The 20,543-nt window shown below is 40.2% G+C and overlaps 1 protein-coding gene across 2 annotated transcripts in view; it reads left to right on the plus strand.

Moving 5' to 3' along the window:
• Window positions 1-20,543, plus strand: part of GMDS (GDP-mannose 4,6-dehydratase) — a 392,147-nt gene that overhangs the window by 301,015 nt on the left and 70,589 nt on the right. For both annotated transcript variants that reach the window (XM_072328598.1, XM_072328599.1), the window contains exons 8-9: window positions 8,696-8,814; window positions 17,616-17,712. In XM_072328598.1, coding sequence (XP_072184699.1) covers window positions 8,696-8,814; window positions 17,616-17,712 — 216 coding nt within the window. The remainder of the gene's footprint in view (window positions 1-8,695; window positions 8,815-17,615; window positions 17,713-20,543) is intronic.

Genomic DNA, 20,543 nt, shown 5'->3' on the forward strand with positions numbered 1-20,543 from the left:
ATGGAGGTTGGGAGAGAGAAACTCATTGCCAGAATCACGCTGCAGATCAGCAGCGTCTTTGAGTGTGCTGGGATTGGTAGCACTTTGAACCGTAGGCTGTGCAGCTCCTCTGACCTCCTTTCAAAGAAAGCGCCTCAGCTTGTGCTTAGCTGTAGGTGTCTGTGCACTCCAGGAAGGCAACAGGAGGCAAACAGGTGTCGGAAGCATGACCTGAGATCTTTTTATAGTCAAATATTGCACTGTAAACATATTGTGATCGATATCTACCCTGCGATCACTATTTTGGGGCTGATCATTTCGCTACAGTAAACATGCCGGTGCTTGACTTGAAAGCCTCGTCTGTTTTCTTGCGGTTAGATCATGGCCCCAACCAGGATCCTGGCATGGATCCCTAAGGCTGCTCTACCCTCACCACAACCCGGGTACAACCCTTTACTTTAGCGGTGAGTAATCCTGTCAAATGGGAGTGCTGCTTTGTGAAGAGGCATTTTGTCTTTCATTCATATAAAAATAGCAGGGAAAATTAATTCTGGAAGGAAAAAAAGGAGGGGGAAGTGGGTCAAATATCTTTCAGAACTGTCTGCTAGGTGGAGCCTGGGAAACATGTACTCGCTCTGTCGTTTTGTCTAGGTAACACAAGCTTGAGTGCTTCTAACTCACACGTACTTTCAGATTTTTCTCTGTTTAGCTTTGAGTTCCTTTCCTTTTTCGATTCGACAGGATTTAAAGCACCCCTTCGTTAGCAATTGTGACGATATCCCCCAAAATTAAAACGAAAGAAACAGAGCATATATGCATCCTTTCTGTATCTTTTCATTTAAATTGCTTTGTGTCACGCGTGTCACTTTCAATTTAACCATTTGAAGAATAAACAAACCATTGTGGACCTAAAAAATCTGTTCAAAAATTTTTGGCAGGAGGAAAAAGCGATATTAATTTTCGTTGTTGGTGAGGTTTCCCAACAAACAGTTTTGCTGTTTCTTTTTGCCTCTAGCTAGCAACTCAAGATCAGCTCTAAAACTGTATACAAATACTTCCATGTACCTAAAGGACAATATTTTGACACTGAGTGACACGAGCAAGAAAAAAAAGAGGAGAAAAAACTAAAGGACGGCGTAGTTTTTGGTAACACAATGAGATCTTTGTGTTCAGCTGTTCACCTGAGGTGCATATGGGAGACATCGTGCTGTGCTAGCAGAGCAGACTGACCTTTAAAGTTTATCTGAGTTATAATTCTTGTGGTTTTTATTAATAAAACCGCCTGCGAAAGTTTCATAAGGCCTCACCGATTTCTGTATAACAATTGGGCTATCTGCTTACAAGAGGAAAGTTAGACAGTATTTCCTAGTATTTCCTACAGATGTGAGGGCTTTTGTTTCAGAAGACATTGATATTGTTTTCATTCAAGATGCTCCACAAAGATTATCAGGTGTTTTATTATCTTAGTAACTTTATAATTGTTGGATTGTTATCTTTAGATATATCAGCCATACCCTTTTAACTTGAAAGAAAGAAATGGTGGAACCGAACACAGTTCAGCTCAGAACGGGTTCACATCGGCAGCTAAGCTGTACAAGTTGGCTCAATCAGCAAGCAGGCTTCAGACTGTTGCTGGGCCAATTTATCGCCTGTGACTTCTAACGTCTATGAGAAAGTTTATAAAATCAGTTGTGATATATTATCCCTGTAACTATAGCCTAGGAGTTTTCCCAGTGTGTATAGCGGTAAAAGCATTTGAGGTTTTTTTGTTTGTTTGCTTATTTGTCTGATTACTCTCTTGAGATTTCTAATATAAATTTCTCACTTTTTTTTTTTTTTTAATAAAATGAGGCATTTTTGTTCTCAGAGGAAACTGTTTTCATCTTGAATCTGTTCTCATTTTGTACCTTTTAGATGTCGATGTAACTGTCTGTGTCTCTTCTCTGAATGAAAGCAGCTGCTGTGTCGTAAGCGCTCACCATCTCCTCTTCCTGACTTGAAAGGACAACTCTGAGGGAAAGCTTTGTACACAGCAGTTGAAGTCATTGTGTTTAGCATTACTCTCTTGAAGAAGCAGCATATCAACATGTATTTAAACTGATGAGACCTGATAGATCCTTCAGTGGTGTTCAGAGGGGATTTTTCATGGATGGAGGCTCTCTGAGCAAGATGTCTTGCACTGATGCTTTGATTATTGGTGATTTAAGAACACAGGATAATCACTTATCAGGGAGAGGAAGAGTCGTGTATCCTGCGTCCCTAAACATCACTCTTGTTGCTCTGATGGGCATTGACCCCAGCTGTGAACTTCACTTTATCTTTCAAATGCAAACTATTAATCTTGTAGTGAGGTTCTTGTTTGTTGGGTGTGCACCAACAAACACACTAACTAAACACAGAGAGTTGTATTTCAGGAAAAAAAAGAGCATAGGAATACATTGATTGTGCATACTCCCATATCCCTGCTGCCACTGGCTTCTTGGGAGTATCAGCATGCCTGGCAGCACATCCTTGTGGTTTTCTTTGGCAGGAGTCTCCATGCCTCGCTTCCCTTATAATACTGTCAGAAACAAGTACTAAAGCAACAGTCATTACTTAGACTGAACTCCCATTGTGGTAGAGAGCAGGGAATCATGCCCAATGGTTTTGCGTTGGCTTTCAGGCAGAAGCTTTTCACTTTGCTCTCACCAGAAAAGCTTTATTCGCTGCACTCAAGCTTCGTAACTGCTTTTCAGCCATGTGTGCTATGCCCCTATTGTGTGCCAAATATGTGTAAGGATACTTTTTTTCATTATGTTGAGTATTATGTGCACATATCACCATCTCTTTGTATAATCTCCTTATATAACATGCTCTCATGCCTACCAGGTACACCCAGTACACACCTACCCTTTTAACAGTTGCAGAATTCAATCAGTTGAGGGTGAGTCATCCAGCATAGCACTTCTTCTTCCTTCCCCACCCTTCCAAAAGTAAATAAATAGATAAACTGGAAGTCAGTGAGGGTTCAGAGCTCTGAGTTAGTGTCCCCAGTCTGACTTTTCCAAAGCACAGACATCAATTGTGGTCATTTTTGTAGCAGCTTGAGAAACCACAGTCAGCTGGGCTGTGTTAGGAGGAGCTGGGCGATGCCATCTGGGACTACTTCACATCCAGGCAGGCAGGAAGTGTGTGGGTACGACATCTCCCCATGTCACACTGCACAGAACACGCTGAGCAGCTTCTTTCCTTGCCAGAGCAATTGAGTTGGGACAATGCAGAGAGAGAGAGGTGATAAAATAGCCTTGTCCCTTGTGGCACAGAGGGAGTAGTCCCTCATGATGTATGCAGGAACAGCAGTCGTGCCAGGCCTTTGTGCTCACCATATGGGGAGAAGGTTCTCCTTGCTGCCACATCCATCATTCTTTGGCCCAGACCGTGCAATTCTCCTTCTCAGTGGTGACCTCAGCAGGATAGCTAGGTTTGGGATCACTGGAGAGTACCATATCCATCCCACCAAATTCCTCTGCCCACTTCTAGACAATAGAGTATGGAATACTATAAAGGCAGAATTTCTATAAATGGTGTTAATATACTCTTGGGTCTCTCTGGGTGGTAATGTTTTCTGACTTAGTCAGAAATTGCTCCTTAATTGTTGACAGCCTTGAGGTAACCCATGCCCTATGCAAGCGATAAGTAAGTAGAGCTAGACATTCACCAGTTGCTGCTCCTTTGTCTCTGCTACACACAGACAATGCACCCTGCATCAGGCTACAACAATCTATTCCATCTCCTAAAGTAAACGTTACTGACTTGGTTTGAGTTTTTGTACGTGTGTGAGAAATACAAGGAAGTCAGAAGGTTTCTGCATAATACTTAGAAGTATGTGTGAAGTATTTTTTTGACATTATAGGACTTGGAAAAAATGCTGGGTAGCAGCACAAGGCAATAGTAATCGCACCAACAGGAATATTTTCCACTGATCGCACTATGTGTCTCTGAATGGGTATCACATTCAGTCATATCTGTTTCGGATCTGCCATGAGCTGGGATATTCTCAGCTTTACTCCTCTTGAAAAATCAACTTTTATTTCTAGAGCAGAAATCTTCAGTTGTACTTTAAAGCCTGGGTGTTGGATTTGTATTTCTTTTTTCTCTTAAATAGGCAGATATCTGATTACTGATCCCTTTTTAACAATACACAGTACTAGAGCGGACAGTGAAAGAAAAGTATCAAATAAATAGAGTTAAACATAACCTCAACTAACAAGTCTTTGTTATCCATGGATGACAGCCCAGTTAATAAATGTTTTCTCACTGCAATGTTGGACTGGAAGTTAATGTTGAAACACAGCTTCAACATACTCCAGATGCTCAAGACAAGCAGACCCATCTCAACCATAATGGCAGTGGCATGCACAGTATGTATCTATATGAGGGTTGCTTAGTCTGGACTGGGTTTCTCCCTTTGCCAGCCTGGGTGCAAATGCTGTGCAAGCTAAGAAATTTGGGCAGGAAAAAGACTGGTTCATATTTTGAATATATTACTTGAAAATGGTGCTTAACACTGGCAGGGGCTTGTATGCAGAAAAGGAAAGAAGAAAAGATGAAAGAGGAAAGGTTTTGGCAGAAGTTGTAGTTCAGGCATGCAGAATAGATACGCTAGTCCGCATAATCATAAAAGTGTGTCCGCTTGTAAGACTTTCTACGTATCTCTGCAGTTGGCTTTCTGTCTTTAAATGTAAATGACATAGCATTGCCTTTAGACTTTGTGAGTCACTAGACCAGAGCCAAAAAGAGTTCAAATATGAAAAATATGTTTTGCTACATTTGCCATTAAAGGAAAAGCATCATTTTAAGAGATCCAAAGCCTGAATTGTTTCCATCATAATTTTCTCCTTTTTTTCAGCATTTGCCCACGTTTTGTTAACTGAATGAAGCTAAAAATTAAGGCCAGGGTGGCAACATTTCTTGACTTGCCGTCAGCCCATCCAGAAAAGCCTTTACAGAGATATACAGGAAAATTCACAATTTTCCATTTCTGCACCACAAAAATTCCTAAAACATCCGACCTTGTGATGGTTAAAAGATAGCCAAGAGCCAAAGCTGGGCAGTGTTTTTATCCCAGTTCAGCCGTGTCATGGGTCATGTGGTTCAGCATGTGAACAGGAAGGTGAGAATGGGTGAACTTTTGCCTCAGTCGTGCAGTCCATCAGAGAATAAATGGACCAAATCACTCCACAGCTGTATAAGGAGGTGAATGGCTGAATACCTCTCACACAGAGTCCTTTGTGTTCTGGACATGATCTAGCATTATGATGGGACGCGCTAGGCTGAGGTTTTGTAGCAATTACTAACCCATTATCACGCTAGAACATGAGATCATTTATCTTCTAATTCAGAGTGTCACCTGTTCTTCATTTACCAGTCAATAACCATTAATTACTTTCAGTGGAAATTTAAACAAAGCTTTTCCCCTCTGTTAAAACCAGTAAGCCATTCAGTAATGACAAATAAACCTGGAGCTGTATCTCCCCCTTTCCTCTCATTCTCAGCCTGGAGTCTGGTACAATATGAACTCTTGGAGGAAATGCCTAGGAATTGATAGGTCAAGGGCCTTTATTAGTCTGATGGAGGGGGGGGGGAAGCACATTCCTGGCACTTACTGTAGGGAAAATGTATGGCTACTGCTCGCACACAAGTTTCTCATTGGTTACACAGGCTCTACTTGTGGAAAATAAGAATTGAATGCAGAGTTTGATCAAAAATATTTCAATCCTCTAACTTGCCTTTGTGCAGACAAACTGTTCGTGCAGACCCATTCAAAGCAACAGCATTTGGTCACCTTCCTCAGAGCAAACAGCTATCACTTACTTTGTGATTTTAAGGACGTTCATTTCTTTCATACCTGATTTTGACTGAGGTAATTGTAAGTGCCAGCAGTTATGAGTGCCAGAAAAAATAAAAAGAACCAGCAGTGATAGATTCTCAATTAATCATTAATCTAAACATTCTTTCCTGGTAGGAAAAGAAGCAAAAATTTCTTTTAGCAACTGTATCTGTATTTGATGGTTGCTAAGTTGGCCCTGCAGTTCAAGTTTTATTTCTAGGACAGTGATTGCTTGCTCTTTGAAATGTAGACAAGAGCTGATACATCCAAGTGCATGAAACCTGGCAGGACCCACCGTCGAAGGCTGTTTTTCGGTTTCTGTTTTGTAGCTGTCTCCTTCAGCGCATTGCGTGTGTTTGAGTAAAAAGAGGCAAGGCTCCAACACTGTTCAGTATTACCAGACAAAATTAGCGTTATATATTTGAAGTACTCGCTAGATTGAAGAACGTCTCAGCAGAAGTGCCTGTACTAAAATTACGTCCAGTGAATTACAGTACTGAGTTGTTTAAAAGCAGAAGTATAGACAAATGTTATCAAAAGTCCCACTCTGCTTTTCCTTAGACATATTAATACTGTTTTATGGAAGTGCACTGTAAATAGGAAATCTTTTTGCCACTATGGTATATTGGGTCCCACATGGCTTTTGAGGTGGGGGGAATTTTTCTTACTAATAAGTGAGGTGAGGTTTGGTTGTTAAATCTCTGTCAATTGTGCCGTGTATATTCCCAGAAAAAAAGAAAAAAAAAAAAAAAAAAAAAGAGCAGATCTTAAATTCATTATGCACAGCAAACATCCCCTAAAGTCAGGAGGAGAACCACTATAAATGTTGACTCTGACTGGCTGTCCTGGAAATCCTTATTCACCCAAACAGTGCTTTTGCATACAAGGAAGCTTCGTTGTTTTCCAGGCTGCTTAATATAAACTGGTCTGTGAAATCAGGAACTAGGCTAGCAGAACCAGAACTACCAATTACGTATTTAAAATATTCCTTTTGCCTTCCTATGGTGTTGTTACCACCGTGAACCTTGTGAGTTTGTCCAGTCATGAAGAAACAGGCGTTGGCGATTTAGCACGACCTCTCAGATCAGCAGGGAAACCCCAGTGTTCCAAGAAAGCTAATAGGAGAGATACAAGTTAAGACGTCTCCTCCCCACAAGAGGAGTTTCATCAGCCCGTCGGGTATTTCTGCGTCATTGGCTAGGATGTTCAGCCCTGGAAAGGAAAAATAAAGTTGCTGCCATTGTCTTGCCCAGCAGGTCATATCCCTGAAGCACAATTAATGTCAAGGACTTACACAGCAGTTGCTCAAAACCCGGCCTGCCCTGCACATTCAAAAAGCAGAAAGGTTCAAAAGGAACATGTTAATAAAATCTTGTCAAAACTTTGGAAGATGCATAAAATAATAACTGGAAAGAAAAATGACTTGCAAATAGAACCATATAAGTGGAATGCGTTGCCTTGCTATGCTGGACACTTGATTTATCGAGGGGCTTGGGGGGGGGCAGAATTGAGTATTTCAGGTGGTATTTACAAAGAGAAACTGAGCTGTCCCAAAGCTTTTATTAATCTGATTTGCAGAGTATCCACTACCATCAAGGGACCTACTAAAGTTGTTTTCTTTAAAGCTGATGTGAAAAGGTCAGTGCAAATAGCGTTGTGGATTACACTGTGAGAAGATGACAGTCCTTTTTACCATATGGAGAGAAAGTTGAATGATTTTGTTTTCCTCTTCTGATTATTTATTAAATGAGGATCATGCCGTACAGGTATTCCCTTTTCCTTTCTAAAGGAAATGAAGTGTTTAGATCATTTTGATTGATCTAAAGTAATAATTATTCTGCCCGCCTACAGCTCCTAGGCAGTAGTCTAATGGCTAGAGCAGTGTCAGAAAACTGAAGTGTACCTGTTGTGACACCTCAGACAAGCCACATGTGTCCCCATGTAGCACTTTTTCCATCTGCTTGCCTGCTTTCTTGTTGATTTAGCTGGCCATCTAAACAATGGTGCTCATCTGTTACTCTGTGTCTGTGGGAGAGGACTCTGAAAGACAATTGTGGAGAATAAAGGTCCCCCTGAAAAATACCAAAATGTTGGTAAACCTATGAAGCTGTGCTTCAAAACCCGTTGTGATCTTTGTCACTGCCCAAAGGGTTCTATGAATGAGAAGTGTTAATGGTTGTCTCACTGTTCTATCTGTATTTTTTTGCATTCTTCTGACAATTGTATAATTTTCTGTTGCAGTTCTTTAATATGTTATATTCAACACATATTCGGCAGGAAAAACAGGCTAATTTGGTAAAATGCAGTGTTGAATATTCTTAGGTACTTTTCTAATTACTTATTTGTAATTAAAATCGCTATTTAGCCGAAACAAACAAGGCAGAAGAAAGAGCCAAAAGGGCTCCCGTTGCGATTCAGTGTTTGGCATCATTCTATGACAAACAGACAACAATGCTTTGAATGGAAACATAAAATGTTGTTCTCTTCCCCCATATCTGTCTCAATGCATGCAGTGTTTTAAGTAAATGAATCCAGGCTCTTAAGTGCTAAAGCAAGCCTCGGAGTTCAAAAGTAAACACATTAAAGTCTCCCCTAAAGAAATCCCTGCTGTGAAACAAATTGAAAATCAAATATAGCATTGTTTTCTGTAATAAGAAATAATTGAACTCTTTTCAAAGTTGTACTGAACTGGTTAATAGCCACCAAATTAGGAAAGTGCTAATTTCCCAAGCTAGGGGCGTGCGTGTGTGTGTTATCTGCAAATCAAAAATGCAGCAATATAATATCATGTACCAAAGAGGCCACTTACATTTGCACCGAATCTGTCTTTTGTTTGTTTTCCCGCAGGCCATGTGGCTGATGCTGCAAACGGATGAGCCAGAGGACTTTGTCATAGCCACTGGGGAGGTCCATAGCGTCCGTGAATTTGTGGAGAAGTCATTTAAGCACATTGGAAAAACCATTGTGTAAGTATGAACATGAGATAGTAGCCACAGGCTGAACTTTTCGAGCATTTTTTGCATCGGATGAGTTACAGAGCATTGTTTCTATATACCTCGTTTTTTCCCTCTCACTTTCTACTTCTGTAAGATGAGAGTTTCGAGGCATAAACAGCTGCCACAGTGGGTATATCCAGTGCTGATCATGAGGAAAAACTGTAGGAGGCTATATCTTCCTTTTTATTTCTGAATCCTCACCCTCTGTTCATACATTTCCCTCCCTGTTTCTGCCCAGTTCTTCACTCTGTGTCCCCACACCCCAGATATCCCCACAGTTCTGCTCTTACTCTCTGCAGGTGTCACCTGCCAATGCCAGACCTTCCACACTACCGCCCATCAGCCATACCACAAGGGTTATGTAGCAGCTCACTCTGCATTCCTATTAGCTCTGCTCCTACCAAGCCATAAAAATGTTGAGCAGTGGGTGCAGAATGTTTACAATGCATATTCCACATAGTTTGATTGAAAAGACAAAATTCCTTCTCAAGGCCATATAATAAAACCAGGATGGCTTGGTGAGCGCTTTCCGTAATTTATATTTTTATTGTTTATTATTTTTTCAATTTCCCTCCTTCTGTATCTTCTCTGGGCCCCATGCATCAACATACCAATCTCAGCTGGAAAAGGGAGAGGAAAGCCACAGGCTCTTCCATGACGCTAGCGCCAGGGCTGTTCCTCAGGCCATCAAAGTCACTTGTGCAGCTGGTGAACTTTTGACAGGGCCAATAAGTTTTACTTGGGAACAAAAACTTGACAAATTCAATAGATATGCAGAAGTGCTCAGATATATGCAATATTATTTGAACAGCCAGTGTGTGGCTGGGGAGGTAATAACATTTTCTCCTCAATGACTTTTTAGTCTGTTTTCAATTTTTGGCATCAACTTCCAGAAAAAAAAAAAAAAAGAAAAAAAAGAAAAAAGAAGAAGAAAAAAAAGCCTTTGATAGAGGGAGAAACTGTGTAAATAGAATTTCTAGCCTAAAAGCTCAATTTTGGGAAAAAGTTTCTCATGATACTTTTAACAGCCCTTTCACTGTAAGATGTCCCTTTGTGATCACACGTTGTCCCAAATGCCTCAGCAGTAGTGAGGTTTGACAGGACAAAAGGGTAGCAGGAATTCTAGTATGCTTTCCCTTTTCTTTTATCTCCTTTTTCTCTATTTTTTTCTCTATTTTTTCTCTTGTGTTTATAAGCTAATTCTCGCTAATAAGCATTGAAATTAATATATTTGCACTTAGTCTACATAAATAATTCTTGTTATAGTAAGAACTTTTTTGCCTGTCCAATCCTGTTTGCAAAAGGAAGAATTAATATTTAACTACTTTATTGCCATTATTATTGTTACATAAGAAACTGAAGCCTATACATCAGTGCCTAGCTGGATATCTTTTTATTTTTTGCAGATATTCTCATCACCACAGTTTATTTTTATGCCAGTACATTTCACCATTAGCTTAAAATTAAGTTCCCTGCTCTGTATTTGGCCAGAGAAATCTCAGCACGTACCAGGGATGACAAATCAGCACATGTCCTTCAAAAGCAAACCCATGAGAAAACAAAATAAAAAGTAAAAAAACAACTACTCAAACACAAGCGAAAGTATTTACGAACAGCTTCTACTATAGAGGATCCTAGAGGCTACTATAGAGGATCCTATTTTAGATTTAGTTGGTCCTAACACACTTCTAAGTAATGATTGTTTCTCTTTTTATCGATTTTTTACTCACATACGGTTTCATGTGGTGGGCTGCATATCATTCATAGTGGTGATCAGTAGATTCAGTGTTTCACTAAGTTTCACTCTTGGGGAAACTGTACGGTATTACTGCAGCTGATGAGGCAGGGCAGATATTCTGTGTACACAAGGACTTATTCAGATATATATTTTTTTCAGTTAATAAAAGTAATTTTCCAAGTTGCATGAGAATCCATGTGAGGAGCCTACGTGTCTAATCACTTAAAAAATGGAACTTTGCTAATCACCATAGTTCTTTTGATGTACTTCTTACTGTGAATATATTATCAACTTCTTAAGTCATTCATTGGTGGTGTGGAAATAATAGCTGTATACATGGGGACCAAGGGGACATATTAGGTGCCAGTAATAATTTTGTTGCTGATTATTTTGAGACTAATATAAATCTGATTATTGTAGCCTAGCCAAATAAACCAACTGTTCGTTCTCTATGCTCCTGGGGTGGGATAGTGTCACAGCTGACCTACTAGTTGTCCTGTAGCCATCATTCGTCTTTCAAATTGTACTAGAGGTTAAAGCATTTTTGAGGACTTGGGAAGTTGGGAAGATACCCCACATCATTAGTGTAGGTATCAGCCCAGCCCATGCTTTTACAGAAGGCATGCATGCACTCCTTACTTTCTCTGTCCTCTTGGCTGGGCAGCTGGTGACCCCTCACATTCCTTGAAACCCCCAAGGACTTTCTACTCCCACCTCCTCCACTTTAAATATATCTTCTTCAGGGAGTAGCTGGTAGCAAAGTCCTCTCACTTATTGTTGTGGGACCCCATTGGTGAGTCCCATAGATTTGTTTCCTTGCAATGTATGGTGAGTCGTGTAAGAACAGTGCACCAGAGTTCTAAATGAGCGTATATAGGGATGGCTCCTTTCCTCTTATCTCCCTTCCTGATAGTTTGGTTGTGCTGTTTCAGGATGGTAGGTTGTTTTTATTTTATTTTATTTTATTTTTATTATTATGTTTCTTTTTCTTTTTGCAATCCCCAAAACTTACCTGGGAAATTTCCATCAGCCTTTTTCGCTGTTGTAAGTGATGGCCCAGCTTCACAATATTCCTGTGCCTTTCCAAATCAAAACGCACTTTTCAAAATCAACAGAATGATGGAGCAAATGGCCAAAAAGATGGAGGGATAAGCAGCAATTGGCAGAGCTCACAACCTGAAAACACCAGGCATGTGTGAAGGGGCTCTTAACCCTCCCTACTTTGTTCTTTAGCAGGAAGTGATGCATCTTAGCTGTCAAATCTTAATACTGCTGTAGAGAACAGGAAGAAAACCATTCCTAATTGCCACATCAACTAACCAAAAATACATATTTTTAAGGTTTTTTGTCTTCATATTAGCTTCAACTAAACATCTTCAACAACTAAACATCCAGGGCAGCCTAAAAAGTCTTCCCAAAAAGATAGCATAATGCTCTGTCATAATCAGTCATTAGCGCATGTCAGGACTGTATCTTCTCATCAAAATGAGAGATGAGAACCTCTGCCATATTTTTGTGGGTAATGAAATGTACAGCTGCAAGAAGACTGACTGATTGCCCTCTGAAACTGACTCTGAAATGTACACTGAGGTTTATCTTACGCTGTATGTTTTTTTCTTCTAACATCATTTTTCAAGGGAGAAATTTAAAATTATATTTATATAGTTCTCTGTATCGTTCAAATCCAGTCCCTTGTACTAACAGGAAAGCCTCAGAGCTACAAATATTTCCCCCCTGTAAGGATTGCACTTTTTTTCTTTTACTTTCCCTGCTACTTATTACTAATTAAGTAGTACTTGGGGGAAACACTTCCCGCCTATAATTTGAACTACAGCAGGGTAAATGAAACAGGCAAATGCTTGTCTTGACTAATTTTCTGTCATTAATCTTATTAAATTAGAACAGGATTGCAAAGATAGCCTGAAACCACTACAGCGCTCGTAGTTCTTTGCAGAATGCTACAAAGGCTGCTGTCTGCAATGGGGGGGGGAAGTTTGAGCACTGGAAAGATTTATTGTGTTTTTTTATTAATATAAAAATACATGCACATTTGTTACAGAAATATTCGTTGCTTCCAGGATCAAAATTAATTCATGAAAAATGACTATTTTATGCCAGTCATTTGGCTCTAAACACAAATTTTATCTTAGCTCACACGCCAGTTGGTCTTCTTTAAAAAAGATCATCCCAAAAAGGAGAAGATTGCAGATTAGCTGTAAGGTCTAATGAGGTGAACTACTAGCAGTGGTGGCACAAGAGGAACTGAGGGAGAAGGGGATTTTCTTCCTTTTTTTTCCCAACTTTAGAATGGAAGGTATGGCAAAATGAATGAGATTTGAAATCCTGCAAAAAGAATGGAAATCCAACAATGCGCTGGTCATGGTGAAAGAGGAGCCATCATCAAAACAGCTGCAGTCCTCCAGTTTGCCTTTTGCCCACCGAACAGTGCTGTCTGACCAGTGTTGTGCATTGTATTTTACAGTGTTCAGATGGGGAAGAAGGGAGCAGAATCTCAAAAGTAAATTAGAGACATTTGGAGCAGCGAATGCTGGCCTAAGTGGACCCACATACAAGGTCCTCACATAGAACAGTACCACTTTTCTTGCTGCTCTCACAGTAGAATATATAGCACTGTGAAGCATTTAATCCAACGCAGTCAGAGGATTAACTCTTCCAGCTGAGCTGACTAATTTACTCTCCTATGGATACAAGCTTTTATCAGTTAGCAGATCTAGTTACCGTTCCAGTGCTCGGGTTTGAAGATGGTAACAATTTAATTATCTGATTTTGTACATCCTGAGGTGTGAGAGTTTCTCTTGTGGGAAGACGAGGTGAGAATTAAGCGTGGTGTTCCATAAGAAATTCCATATCTTTTCCCCAAACGGGATGAAAATAATTCTCACAAATGCAGTCTGGAAAAATATCTGATTTCAAGTCAGCAGGAGTGTTTTGTTTCTCTTCTAGTTTTCTATTAAAGAAAGAGTAATGTGAAAAGAATTTTTAAAGCTATTCTGAAAGAAAATACAAAATCTTTCCCTTCGGAAGGTGTCAAAGCTTCATCTTTCAATTTTATTAATACATTTTTCTTGCAAGTTGACAATAAGTTATTTGAAATGACAACTTTTCTATCCAGAATGTTTGGATTTACCCAGAAACATTAATATTCTTTGAGAAAACATTTTCCTGTGAACAAAAACCTTCTTAAAAGGAAGCATTAACACCAACTTTCACGTTTTTTAGGTTGAAAAGATTTCCAGCAGACAGAAAAAATAATGGAGCCTGCCCCCAAAAAAAAACCCCAAAAAACAAAAGGCCACGTAACATATATTCTGTATTAAAATCGCAGAATGTGGAGAGTCATGATTTAGGTTTTTGCAATTTGAGCTTGGCAATGCTGGACATTTAATACCAACAATTGTCTTGTTTTAGCTCTGTTCCTTTAGTGAAGAATTGGAAGGCCTGATTCATCACAGCACTTGAGCAAGTGTGTGAGCGCATCCCTGTATGGTAGCATACTTATTCTTTTGATCCAAGCACAAGGGAGCAGCTAAGAAATCATTGAATCCTTAAATGTTTTGTTGTATCTGGGCTTGAGATGGTAGCAAAGGAACATACTATGAGTCATATTTAAAATCTCCCTACAAGAAATTACTTGCAGGAAACAAGACATCCATAGTCTGTTGTATGATGCCAGTTTTGCTGTTTATAAAGCATCAAGACAGATGAACTGCTCTGGCTAATCATGTGTATTGGCAGTCAGGTCACTAATCTCTGAAGTCCACACAAATGCTACCTATACTAGCTTTGAAGAATAAGCAAAATTTTCCTAAAATTTTACTTTTAAGTAATATCTCAATCATTTTCAAATATGAAAATGTTTTCTACCAATTTACATTTGATTTTTAAGGGACGTATGATTGATAGGATTTTTTCTTTCCATAAACAGTTTGGGGTCTTTAGCTGCTAATGATTTGCAGTGTTTTGTAAAATCCAATTAGTTCTTTATCTTTACCTCTGCATAAAGGTTAAGTGAGGGGATGAAATGCATATGTGAGTTAAGTGCCTGTGCTTTTGTGAAAGGTTTCATTTATAGTTGATTTCCTGGCCACCTCCAAAAGATCCACACTTTGCCTTGTTTGCTACTTGGTTACAGCCATTTGGACCACTTGGTCCTTTGTGGTGCTATTCTCTCTCCCCGTGCTTGTCAGGACTCCCCTGGGTCACTCCCTGCCTTCCTCACACCCCACCAAGTATCTCAGCTCCTCCTCCTCAGGAGATCCTCTGTACCCATGTTTTTATAACTTGAAGCTTGATGTCTTACGGAATAGTTATAAGAAGTGGAAAATAATTGACATCTCCTCAGTCCAAGAGGAAAAGGAACATTCATTAAAGCTGATGAAAAGTATTATAGCAGTAGTGATTTGCAGATATGAAATTAGCTTTAAATTTAATGGAAATCCGGTGTGCAAAAGTTCTTGAGGTGGAGAACCTTTTAAACAAGTGAACTTGTGAATACATTTGAAGTGTGAACGTCTCAGTTCGTGGAAACTTCTGAGGCTGCTGATAGATGTGCAGCCCCCATCACTGAGTTGTGAATGATCTCACTTTAAGAGATTCATTTCCTTGAGGCTCCAGGATCAACCTTCTGTCAAAGGCCTACAGTTGCCTGAAAGCTGTGGGCTCCACCACCAGCTGAGATCTGCTCCCCAACCTCCTTGAATTTAGCCCAGCCCTGACGAGACAAACTTCCTTTAATTCTGGTCCCATTGCATTTCTCCCAAAGTACGCAAGCCTGTTTTCTTGCCCACTTGGAGCAGACAACTCAGTAGTCCATGTGGCTGGAGCCATCTAAAAGCACAATAATTTGAGGATTCCCTATGCCTTTTCGACCTCACTCATGCTTCAGCATAGTCTGGCATTACATTTCCCAGATAATAATTCTGACTGCAACTTGGCTACAGATTAAGGGGTGTGTTGATGTTTTTTACCCCTTTCCTTAGAAGAAGAGAGGGGGAACTGCTTAGCTAACTGGATGCCTTGCTCCTGGTGTCAGGTTGGCTCAGCGCTATCCCTTTTATCGGCAGTATGGTGTCCCAGCTGTGAGCACAGAGGTGCCAGGGGTAATTAAAAGTGCTGCTATCGCGTTCTACTTTGTTCACAATGAGAAGCGCTTTTTTCCCTGTGAACTTTTCACATCGCTGGGCTGAACAAAATGGGTGGAGTTTTCTTCTGAAGTTATTTCTATTGTTATATAACTTTGATAGTGACAGTAAATGAGTCTTTACTGGCTCAGTTGAGCCTTCTGGAGATTGTTGGGTGTTAAATGGAGTTCCCTGCTCAGTGACCTCCAACAGCAACTGATGTCTCCTGATCTAAGCGCTTCCTGTTGTTTTTCTGATGATGGTTAGTTTTCTATTAAGCTCATTTGAGTCCTGCACATTTTTACCCTCTGCCCTTTAAAGGGAGGGACTAATGTTAGTTTTGGCTTCTGAATGGAAACTTTACAGTGCAGGCTTCAAACACAGCAACGGTGAAAGAGAAAGAAATAAAAATTAAATTATAAATCATCCTTAGCATCATGGCAGGACTATCTATGGCCAATTTCACCATGGCTATTATATACTGGAAATTATTTCTGTATCAAGTGTTTATAATCATCCTACAGGCTTTGCTTGACATCCAAAAGTCATGAGATTTGTGTAAAAAAAAAATGGGATTTAAAAACTAGTGATAATGCATATTTGGTATTTCCTTCTGCCTTTTGGTGTTTTAACCTTCACAGCTACAGAGAGATCACATTTGCAAACTTTCCTCCATGGCCCTTGGGGCTAGAAACTCAAAAATGAAGGCTGGAATTGTCAAAGAATTAAATTCTTCTGGGAGCCTGGAGGAGAGGGCAGGGGAGCAAAGAAGAATCAAATCTGTGACGAAATCCCAAGGATTGGTGGCACAGTTAGTAAGTGAAAGGCAGGGGATGACTGTCTTTCATTGCTGGTGACTAAAGCTAAATAATCTAAAATATTATGTATATTGTACTTGAATACAAAATATTAAGAATTTCATCACTGTTTTTGTGCTGGGCTGGTTCAGAGTCCCATGGTATACTCAGAAGCAAAAAAAACAAGCTGAGGATAGTGTTTCAGTCATAACTCTGCATTTTGTACATTCAGTGAATTGATTTTGAGATATCAGTGTATGTTCCTAAACGTTTCATCCAAAACATTTGTTTTGGGAGGGATCATTGTCCTCAGGCTTCCTGGCTGCAGGCTGCCACTACAAAGGCAGAGCCACTCGCCCATCAAACTGTGCCTTTTTGGCTGCCCAAAATTTTTGCCCAAAACAGTTGCTAACCAAATAGCCCAGCGTGCAACCAGAGCTCATAAATTACAGCAAGTTTCAGGCTGTTCAACACATATGAAAATAATTTAGACAAAGGAGCTGACCGTAATCTCACAGGTAGCGAGTACTGTTTACAGTACATGTATGTGAAGCGCCATGTTGAGCTACGACTGAAAATTCAAGAACTGTTTTTGTTTTGCTTTTCCTGGTTAGACAGAAATTAGATTATGCAGCTTAATGCTATTCAAACAGAGCTGCTCTTCCATAAAATTAACAGATTAAGGTGTTCCTGAAACTGTTGGCCAAAATACAAGAATTAAAAATATTTTAAGAACCGTTTTAAACAACTTTGAACCAGTCCGCAAATGAAAAGGTTCACTGTCATATTTATTTGAAGATACATGAAACGTTCTGAAAACGGGAAGTTTTATTTTCCCTTCACATTATGCGTTTAATTTGGAAGTCCTGTATTTTAGACCTTCCACTGATTCAAAAACCAAAACAAAGAGACTTCAAAAGCCATTGTTGCTACATTCAAGTCTAAACTCTGCCTTTGTTCCTATAGCTAATGAGTTTATACTGTCCTGCAGGGAGAATTGACACCAGCCTCAAGTATATGAAAGCAGGCCAAATGTTGGTAAGATCAGAGCACTAAAGTAATTATGGGTTGATTAAATGTTTATCTTCTTTACAGGTGGGAAGGAAAGAATGAAAATGAAGTAGGGCGATGCAAAGAGACTGGCAAGATTCATGTGACAGTCAATCACAAGTACTACAGACCAACTGAAGTGGTAAGAAAATGCCCTCCCTTAGCTTTGCAAATGAATAATCCAATCACTCAGCCAATAAATTGCTGCATTTGGCCAGCAGTCTGTGAAAAAGGCTTAATTGCACTCCTACTGCTAGCTTTTAGAGCTCTAAATTAGCCTGCTTACTGGCCCCCTCACAGCCAGCTACCAGGGAGCAAGCAGCACTGCAAGAGGCAGCAGTCTGGCTGCCCTGGCATGGACATGCTGCTCTGCCTCTGTCAGTCTGAGCAGCAGAGGGGAGGGTTAGCAGGGTGATGTCACCCACGCGAAACAAAACAAAGTACAAAACAACTTGTTGTTCCTTTTGGTCCTGAATTTGTATGTGGTCAGCTCCAGATAGAAGATGGGAAAGCAAAAGAAGAAGGGCACTAATTGGTTTGATTTTTGAAGCTCCTCCTTCCATCTCTTCATGACAGTGTCTCAGTTCCATCCAGTGTTTATCTGCTGCTCAGCTTAGATCTTGGCAATGAGGTCAGCACAGAAGTGCAAGCATCCTTGTGTGTTTTGCTTTCTTATGCACTTTGTGGGGGCCTATTTAGTAAACCCTAATTCACAGAACACATCTTCATCCGTCCCAGGAGTGCCTCAGTAAAGTCTACAGGTGTGCTCCAATCACCCACTGAGCCTCCTAGGAGAGAAAAAAAACGTACTGCCAACTCAAGCAGGATGGTGGCAGCCTACAGAGATGGTACAGGATGGAGCCTGGTTTCTGGACACAGTGGCCCTGATTGTGTGATGTGGGTGTGCCCAGGAGAGGATATTCTGCTCTCCTGGGGAGGGTGACATTGGCCCTGCCGCTGCTGATGCAGCATCGCCTGTCAGTCAGCCTGTTGAAAGTGCTGGCTTCAGCTTTGTAATAAAGCAAAGTGTGCCGAGCACGTTTGTCTTGAGACAGGTTGCAAGGCAGGAGTGGAGAGCTGCATGTGTTGAAGTAAGTGGACATGGGTTCTAAAGAGGGAATTCAGAGGGGAGTAGAGACTTTAGTGCTGTGCAAAACAAAGGGCTTGGTCCGTGTACCAAAATTAAGTCCTAGTATGTTGTTAAGAGCTGTCCATCATTCTGCATTTTGGTAAGGTATCAGGATGATAAGGACACAAAGACAAAAGGACTTGCCAAACAGGAAAAAGACACTTGACCCAACAAGTCTGTGCTTTGTGAGAACCGTTTTCCTGCTTTGTCATACTTTTTACTGACAGGTACCTTTGCTTCAGTATCCACTGTTAGCTGTTCTGAAGCTCTCACCATAACTCCACCTTATTAATTCCCTCAGACTTCTGCTGAAATAGTGTTGCCCACAGTCTTCTATTTGTCTTTATTGGTCTGTTTTGGGAACATGATTTCTGGATTTTACATTCAGCTCACAAGCTCATGCTTGTCCATTTTGGGACAGTACATAACAGAGGTTCTTCAGGAATGCTCGTGCAATTGCTAATGGGTCCATACATGAATACAGAGATATATCCAGATATGGAGTGCAGCATGCCCTTCAAATAGCACTGCATGTAATGTTTACGAGCTCTGTTGTAGGCAACTTGCTTTTCCTTTGGGCTCTTTTCCACAGCCCCCAATTTGCACTGCATTTAATATGTTCCTACTTTGTTCCCATGGAAGCCAAGAAGGCTATGAAGCTGCTTGAGCACAAGAAGGGATAGAAGCACAAAAAAGATTTTGAAGTGTCTTTGTCTTAAGGAATATGCAGGTGAGCTGTTAGCAAATTCCTGTGTGAACGGAGATGGAGCAGAAGCTATCAGATGTTGTCATGAGCTTGTTGGAGGATATCTGTTGTCTGGTTTAATTCCAAGCCAGCTTAACCTGTTACTATTTACAGACTTTTAATTCAGTTCTTACATAAATTAAATCTGTAGTATCTACGTAGTCAGAATCTGCAAGGCATGTGTGTCCAGGTAGTTTATTTAGGCAAGACTACTGATGTGTGACATGATGGAGAAGGGACACCAACTATGTATTCCTCATTATGTCTTCCGGGTTATTCTTCATTGGTGACAACAAGCTGGTTTCTGAACAGTTCTTTAAGATTTTATGCTGACCACATTTCTTGAACAGTGTTGTCAGTCATGTTGCTTCTGAAGATGATTCTTTGGAGAAATATTCAGTGAAGATATTCAATCTGGTTATAACTTTCATTTAATTTATTTGACACAAAGAAGGTCCAACGTAAACCCTTAAGTATGCACGTTTCTCAAAGGTGGTAAGATTCAGAACTGAGTAGTTTTGAGGCCTGTTTTATCCACATGGATAAATGGAGCAGGACTGTTCCATGACTTTCAGCTGCTGGTTTGGGTGCTATGGTTCTTGGCAATCAGCCTGGCATCCACTTCGTGGAACCAAGTTTTTACATAGGAAAATGTAGACCATCTCAGGATGGCTATCATGAGTCACTTTCTTCTCCCGTTTTAATATACGTTATAGAATGTAATGTAAATGAAAAGAAAGCAAACCTCTCTATTTCAGTCAGGGAGTCACAGCAGTGCAAATTCAAAATGCCAGATCCAAATCTAATCAATTTCCAGAAAGTAAGTAAATGCCAGGAGAGAACTGAAATGGACTGATGGCACATGTCCCTTCCCACTATCCTCAGCAAGACTGCAGAAGTCAAGAAAGCCTCAGGTTGACATTTTCACGTGAGGCTTAGCCAGATCAGTTAACAGGAATTCTGCTGTTGAATCCTAGCTGATGCAGAAAATCTGATGCTTAGATTCTCATGTCTTATTTGGAAACGTTTCTGTCTGTCTCTCTAAAATTTAATGCGGTATTCTGGAAAGTGAAAATAAATATCATTTAATCTTGTATAC

Source organism: Excalfactoria chinensis, chromosome 2 (genome assembly GCF_039878825.1).
Source record: "Excalfactoria chinensis isolate bCotChi1 chromosome 2, bCotChi1.hap2, whole genome shotgun sequence".
In the NCBI taxonomy this organism is placed as follows: Eukaryota; Metazoa; Chordata; class Aves; order Galliformes; family Phasianidae; genus Excalfactoria; species Excalfactoria chinensis.